The sequence below is a fragment of the Abrus precatorius genome, unplaced genomic scaffold (genome assembly GCF_003935025.1).
Source record: "Abrus precatorius isolate BTA unplaced genomic scaffold, Abrus_2018 Scaffold4, whole genome shotgun sequence".
Lineage (NCBI taxonomy): Eukaryota > Viridiplantae > Streptophyta > Magnoliopsida > Fabales > Fabaceae > Abrus > Abrus precatorius.
The window spans coordinates 14,075,707-14,084,074 of NW_020874384.1; the positions used below are offsets into that span (position 1 = coordinate 14,075,707).

The 8,368-nt window shown below is 28.8% G+C and overlaps 1 protein-coding gene across 1 annotated transcript; it reads left to right on the forward strand.

The window, feature by feature from the left end:
• On the forward strand, window positions 1-5,743 carry LOC113864783 (annexin D3). The gene is made up of 6 exons (XM_027498887.1): window positions 1-179; window positions 599-744; window positions 2,084-2,311; window positions 2,968-3,180; window positions 3,466-3,555; window positions 5,311-5,743. The coding sequence occupies exons 1-6, from the start codon at window positions 104-106 to the stop codon at window positions 5,521-5,523; spliced, it is 966 nt and encodes a 321-aa protein (XP_027354688.1). The 5' UTR covers window positions 1-103; the 3' UTR covers window positions 5,524-5,743.
• The last annotated feature ends 2,625 nt before the right edge of the window (window positions 5,744-8,368 follow it).

Genomic DNA, 8,368 nt, shown 5'->3' on the forward strand with positions numbered 1-8,368 from the left:
GAGGAGGGAACAACAGGTGAAGCATTCAAAACACGTGCGAACTGTTATCTAACTTTGCCTTGTTTTGTTGTCACTGAAAACTCAGCTTCATTGTCTCGAAGAAATGGCTTCGTTGAAACTTCCAGAGGTTCTTCCTTCTGCTACCCAAGATAGTGAACGACTTAGAAAGGCTTTCCAAGGTCCCTCTCTCTCTCTCTCTCCCTCAAAACATAGAGACATGTTAATGCTGAAGAAAGTTGAAAAACTGAATTTTGTTATGATTTAAGTGATCACTAATTTGGGTAGCAAGAATTATGTTAAAAAAAACTGAAATTTTGTTGTTTCTCATTTTTGGGTTAATGGGTTTTCTCTCCACAAACGTTTTTATCCTTACAATGGAATCATTGGAATGTAATACTTTGATTTTATAACAAAGTTTTGATAGGAATATTTTTTCATGGGACATTGGACTTGGAGGTATTGTCAATGCTTTTGCCTTTGTTTTAGTCCTTGTTGTTTTCTTGCCTTGGTTTATGGTGATTTCTGTTTTGTATGAGTTGTTTTCGGAATTAGATATTTGATGATGATGATGATGATGCTTCTGGGAAAATGGTTATAGGATTAGGGACAGATGAGAAAGCGGTAATCTTGGTATTGGGACGCAGAAATGCCCAACAAAGGAAGGAAATCAAAGAAACTTATCAGCAGCTTTACAATGAATCCCTCATTGATCGTCTCCATTCTGAACTCTCTGGTGATTTTAGAGTATGTCATGCTTTCTTCCCTTGATTTGATTTTCTCTTTCCCTTGTTTTTAAGAAAAAAAATCTTCAACTTTCTGTTTTGTTGGCATGTCAACTGAAATAATGTCATGTCACTATTAGTGATTATGCTATTTTGAAAGTGTAGTTTTTCTTTGGTACAAATTGTTAAATTATGCTAGGCTGTAGATTGCCAACCAGCATTGGTCAATCATGTGTTCTATTGCCGACTCTAGATTTCAATTTTACTCTGATTTGATTCATGAGTATTTCAAATTTTACCCAATAGCTTTGGCCTGTTATTGTAAAGAAACAAAAAAACAAAAAATAAAAAAAATAAAAATTCTGGGGTGCTGTTTGGTTTCAGAAAATGTTCTGTTTTCAATTCTATTTTCACTTCTAATTATAAAACTACCCCTTTGTTTTCATTTTGTTTCCTGTTTTCAAAGATATGTAAAAGAAACATTGAAAACAATTTTTTTTTTTTTACTTTTCATTGTTTCTTGTAAAGATCCTCAAAAGCAAGAAATGGAATAAAAATAAGGTGGTAGTTTTGCAATTAAAAGTGAAAATAGAAAATGTTTTCCAAAACCAAGTAGTCCCTAATATATATGCACAGAGACAAGCATGCTTATAATGTGGGGAAGTTGCCAACCAGCTTTGGTCAAACATGTTTTCTCTAATTAGTTGACTACTATTCTGAACTTGCTTATCAAGGGAATCAAAACTAAAACAATATTCTTACTGCAAAGCCTTTTTGACTGGAACTTGTTTTAGTGTTCATGGAGGATTGCATTGCATTTTTAGTTTGTAAATTTTTTCTCACTTGAATGCTTTTTCATTGTTTCAATTTTTTCTCTTGTATGGGAGCGAAGGTCACATAAGCTATTTCAGTATTTATCTGTTGTTATGGGTTTCTTGATACTTAGCTTTTAAAAAGAAGAAGAAAGGTTCTAATAAGAGGAAAAAGATAGATGCAGCTATCAATCTTTTATTTTTTATTTTCATTTTCATTTTCAGTTCAACTGCCTATAAAGACTTTTATCATTGCAGAAGCAATAATTTAATGGGCAATGAAATGTGCTGGCGTGTCACTTCTTATTCATGTGATAAAACTCTGATTTAGATGCTTATTTATCTTCTATTAAGATGGCAATTGCAAAGCTCATGGAAATATATCCTTCAATCTTACAACTGTATATGCTTTTGGCACATCATATTCTTCTATCGATGGAAAAGATCATTGGTTTTTTTTTATTAATTCAATTTGATTCTCGGAACATACCATTTTTATCAAGAAATGGTGGGATCTATACCGTGACTCAGACTTGTGATGCATAACAGAATGCTGTAATTCTATGGACTTATGATCCTCCAGAAAGGCATGCAAGGCTAGTTAAGGATGCGTTGAAGGCTAAGAAGAAAGGGATTAAAAACCTTCAGGTTCTGGTTGAAATAGCATGTTCATCAACTCCTAACCATTTGATGGCTGTGAGGCAAGCTTACTGCTCTCTCTTTGATTCCTCCCTTGAGGAAGACATTATAGCCTCGGTCGATCCGCCCCTCAGAAAGGTAAGAAAATGGATGTTTCTAAGACTCATTGAACAGAAACATTTAGCTGAGTATGTCTAGTCAAGTTCATGTGTCCATCAGGTAAAGGTAGCTATTTGACGGGTAAATATGCATGAAAAGGTTTAAAATACTTGGTACTATGATTTAAGGCTCAAGTTTTCTTGTGCTTTACCTCATTTTGTTGAAGGCTATTAAAAGTGGGTAGTGCTGCATAGTAACTTAAAGTAAAACAAGAGAGTATAAAAGATATTACAGAAGAGCTTCATCAATTTATTATGAAGGGTTGTTTCTTAAATCATGCATTTTTCTTCACCAAAGTAATGTTCTTGAAGAATTAAGTTATGAGATGTGATGATACAAACAAAAATGATGATGAAGATGAGGAAGAAGCAAGAGTATGAATGAAGTATCACAGTATAATTTCTACACAGTTGACACTATTCATTCAGTAAACTAAAGCACTTGTAGAGTGGTAGTTTCTTTGTGGGATCTATTCCTGTTTGACCACGGTTCAAAATTGTAAATTAAATCTTGAAATATCTGTCATAGTATTCAGAATTACAGCTACTTAAGATTCATGTACTCTTCCAAGTAGCTATTAAAGTCAGAATGTACTGTTGAATTCATGATTCACACACATGATGGTTATTGGGCAGATTTTGGTGAGCCTTGTAAGCTCATACAGGTATGATAAAGTGGCTGTAAGTGTGGAGGTTGCCAAGGAAGAGGCAGCAAAACTACATGAAGCCATCAGCAATAAGCAATTAGAAGATGATCATGTTGTTTGGATACTTAGCACCAGGAACCTTTTCCAGCTACGGGAAACTTTTGCATGCTACAAGCAGCTCTATGGGATTACATTGGAACAGGTTTTGCTTTAAAAATTTAGGTTCTTGTGTAAGGTTTTGATTTTGATTCACCAACATTGTAAAATTTTACACTACTGTTGATTTAAATCTTGTAACTTGTTTAAAAATAACTTTTTTTTTTTTTTGGTTTCATTTAGAGTGAAAAAATGCAATTACTACAATGATGTGACAATATCTTTTTCATTAATAGTTAAAAAGTTTACATTGATAGTGGATCGGTTTTGCACACACAAAAATATGATTATTTTATGTATCCGATTGGAATTTGGATGATTTTCTTCACAGGGCATAAAAAATTGTGGTAAAGGTGATTTGGAATCTCTCTTACAAGTGGTAATATGGTGCATAGATTGCCCAGAGAAGCATTTTGCCAAGGTAATTACTAATTTTCTTCTACTGAAAACAGGGTGTGACTTGTTAAATTAATTCATTATTATGTAGGAAACGTAAATGCTAATGCCTTATCATGCTAAGGTGTCGATTCATTAGAATCTATTGAACAAGGGCATTCTCTATATTTTTTTAAAATCTGCTTTCATAGAACTATGCCAGCTAAAAGAAACTGCCTATCTTTTTCTTTTCAACCCATTTCCACTAGTGCTGGCAAAATAGAATTATAGCAGTTTGAGTTCCTTTTTTAATGCTTTGTAAATTTCTAATTGTATAGGTTATATATAGCACACATTAACAATTTAATTTGTCTGCCATCCAAAGGAATTTTTTTTTCTTGGAAAAAGTGGTCAAATGTGATTTTTGGTATTTCACCGTAACATGACTATACAGTTTATCTTAAAAGATTGCTTGGTTTAGGAAATATTTTTATTTTTTATTTTTACTTTTAATTACAAAAATATCACTTTATTTTTATTTTGTTTCCTGGTTTTAAAGATTTGTACTAGAAACATTGAAAAGAACTTTTTTAAGGTGGTAATTTTGTAATTCAAGGTGAAAACAAAAAATGTGTTTCAAAGCTAAATAGTCCCTAATGTTTTTCTTTTTTACTTCTTGAGTAACCATCTATTTTAAGTCGAGCCGAGTATTTAAAGTTTAAGTTTGATTTATATATATATATAAGAAATACCTAGACTTGACAAATGAGTTAGATTTATAACTTGAGCTTGTCTTGATTATCAAATTTGAAGTTTGGACTTGACTCGTTAACTTTGTTTATAATACTTTTATAAGTTTTGAATAATTTTTTATTAATTTAGTATTTAATAAAATATAATTTCACTGACATGAAAATGACTTTAGGTTAAAAATATATTTTTTAATTTTTAAAGTGGTATATATATTTTTTAAAATAAGGTCATTTGTTTAAAATACAACTCTTGAAAATTTAAATTACATAAATAATACGCACATACAATGATAATAATAAAAAAATATATAAACTTCAAATAAATATTATAAATAAAATTTTAATGCAAAGCTTGAACTTGACTTATTTAAATAATTAAACTTAGTTTTGAATTATAATTTATTTAATTAATTAAATAAATGAGCTTAACTGAATATTTAACGAGCTGAACTTAACTAGTTCACTATTTAGTATTTGTAGTTGGAGAGTTCAAAGTCTTACCAATCCTAAGTTAGAATCACATACTTATAATGTGGAACTTAAGTTATATTCTTTGCAATTGGATCTTAACATCTTACCATGCTCTGGAGCCCTTACACTCACTTGAACTGACTGTGTAGTACCCTATTTGACACTGCAACACAAACATCACTACTCGTGTCACTCGTTTGCAATTTGGAAATATTGTGAGAGACTTTGATACCAATTGATAAGAACTTTAGAAGAACTACATAACAAAACCTAGCTATTATAGTTGGAGAAACTAAAGTTTTATAAACTTTACATTAGAATCACATACTTCCAGTATAGGACTCAAAGGCTCATACCTTACAATTGAATCATAACCAAATATATACAATATATCATTATTGTAGTCTTTCAATAATAAATATACAAAAATTGCTCTCCACCAACGTCAAAATTTGACATTAAATTGATTGATTTGGATGACCAATTTGACATTAAAGATTATATAATATAACTGTGCAATTTGTTTTGAGAGCAATTGATTCCAATCTCATTTTTCTTAACTTTAATCAATCTAACAGGTTGTAAGAGATTCTATTCTTGGCCTTGGAACGGATGAAGATTCTCTCAACAGAGCTATTGTAACTCGAGCTGAAATTGACATGTTGAAAGTGAGATTCGAATATGCTAACATGTATAAATCCAGTCTTGATGATGATGTTATTGGAGATACCTCAGGAGACTACAAGGACTTTTTGATGACTTTGCTAGGGAAAGGTCCAAAGGGAGAGTGATACATTATTGTGTTCTTGGATTGCTTTTAATCTGCATTGGATGGTCTAGACTCTGTAATATATGTTGCTCTTATATTTCAAAAGAATTAGAATTTATGGTTGAAACTAAAACCATTTATTTGTTAATTATTATTCTGCTTTGACTCTGTGTAAATTAATTGTATCTTGATGTCTTCATGAAAATTGGAAGAACTTGGTGTATAATAAATGAGGGGTTGATGGTGTGAAACACATAGTAGATGTTTCCATTGATGCAATTGTAATCTGTAAGTGCTATTGAAAATTGTACTTGAATGCACTAAAACAAAATTTCCCTATGAGTTGTAACACCTATGTCTATTAATAGACTTTAAATTAATTAACCCAAAGAATTACAGAATATTTTAGATAGTTCAGTATTCATTTTAGGTGATTCAATCCAACACATCTATTAACTTTTTAATAATTGAATGGTATGGTTACGCTCATACATGAGTGAATATGCAGATTATGAATAGAAAGATTAAATTGCCACCTCTAATAATAGTTCAAGCTTCTAGTCATATCAAGACATGTTCTATAATTGACAATCATTAATGTTGGCCACCGAAGTTGAATTTGTAATTGAGAGGGGCTCTTGATTAAATCCAAAACTCATTACCTATTCAAAAGCATTGTATCAGAAATCAAGGGTAGTTGCTGTTAAAAATATTCAATTTGAATACCTACCTAGTTTTTCAAGTCTAAAAATCTTCTATTCCAAGTGTTAACTTGGAAATTCCCCTGCATACAAGCGTTGGATGTAAGTAACCGAGTCTAAGTCTTACAATAGGTGAGATCCACTATTTAAATCATAACTCGTTCAAAAATCTAAGTAATAAAGTATAGAGTGTAGAATCAAAATCACAGAACAGTGTGAAAACCAATGTGCATAATCAAAACGTGTAAGTATGAAGCGTGCTAACAATTAAACCAGAATGTGATATGCTACAAGGCTATATGCATATCAAATTAATGCAGTATCTACTACAATACATTATAAAGTATCAGTACAGGTTTGGGCTTGGATGTTCATTTTGACAATATTTGAATTGTAACAAGAAAAGAAAACATATGACAAACAAAGATTTGATATGTAATTTAATTAAAAATTTTGAGTTATATCACATATTACAAACTTTTTAACTCAATTTTATTGAGTTACTGCAACAAAATCACAATAACTATTTGTTGTAGTAACTCGTTACTACAAACAATTTACCCCTTCTTGCTCTTGATGACCTTACATCTAACTCCTCCAAGTTTAGAGAATTCTTTATTGAGGATTGACGGGACCCTTATCCAAAATAAAATTGTTGTAAATAAAAATAAGTAAAGTTGTTAAATGAGTTAGCTCTAACTCATGTAGAAAGCCTATGAAGCTAAAAAGCTAACTATGTGAAAAGTTTATATGACCTAAAAAGTCTATATAAGATTAAGTGGGTTATGCCTATCTCATAGATTAATTATCTTTAAAAAATTATTATAATTAATTAAAATATTTATTTTATATTATATTTTTTACTATAAACTTATAAATAAATAAAATTGTTTAAAAAAATGAAAATAATTAAATTTATATAATATTAAATATTTAGAATGAATTATTGTTATTAAATATTATTAAGTAAAATGATAATTTATTATTAAATTAAGTTATATATTTATCTATTTTTTGTATTATTGATAATTATTAAATCATAATAACATTTTTTATTCATATAATTACATAAATAATTATTTATCACATTATTTTATAATTTTATTTGATTATTAACCGTAAATTTTTTTACATTTTAATATTTTTATATTATTATTATTTATTTATTTTTATAAAATTATCTTAAGAACATTAAATGTTCAATAAATATTTTTAAAGTCACAATAGAGATAGAAAATTGACAACAAAAAATAATGATAAATAATTTGTTAAGTTTTTCGTTGTTATCAAAATATTTGAAATAATTTATTTAAATAAAATAATAAAATTTAATGTGTTAAAAAATAAAATGCAAAACTATCATCATAAAAATTGTAGACATATGGTATTTAATATTATAAAATTTATGGACATAGCTAAATAACTTGCGAATTTAATAAAAATTAATGCATGTTTATAAATTTAAATTTTGTCTCATCTTAATTTGATAAAATTTATTTTTAAAGTGAAATAATTTAATTTAATAAAATTAATAGAATTTTTTATATTTTGAAATGTATTTTATATATACAATATATTTTTAAACTAATTTGAAATAAAATAATTTAATAAAAATTATAAACAACACATGTCTTTTAATAAAAAAAATAGCATAATAATTATTTATTACTTTTTGAAAATTGTGGACTAATATACCTTTAATACTGACCTAACCCACCTGGGTCTAAAGCCGAAGTAACCCCACTACTATACTGCCTTAAAAAAAAAAGGGTCTATAGAGAATGGGTCATGTATGGTAAACTGTGGGCTATAACCCTGTATTGTCAGCTCTACCAATAAGCAAGTCAATATCTCATGCCTAATAATAACTCATTTTATTCTAAATAAAAATTATAGTTGTATGTCTATTCCATAAGATGGAGCTTAGTTAATATATTTTAAATGTGTATCTTTCCTATGGTATATTATTAATGATGTTTTAAAAACAATTTGAAATTTTATATTAAAAAATGAGAATGGAGAAGAGAAAGAAGTAAAGAATATAAATGAAGTTTCAAATTTTAATTTCAATAAATTTGACACCATTCATTGAACAAAGGTTGCTTTATGTGTGAGATGTGGACCCATTTGATAGACTTGAGCATAAGACTAAGGCTCCGTTAATTT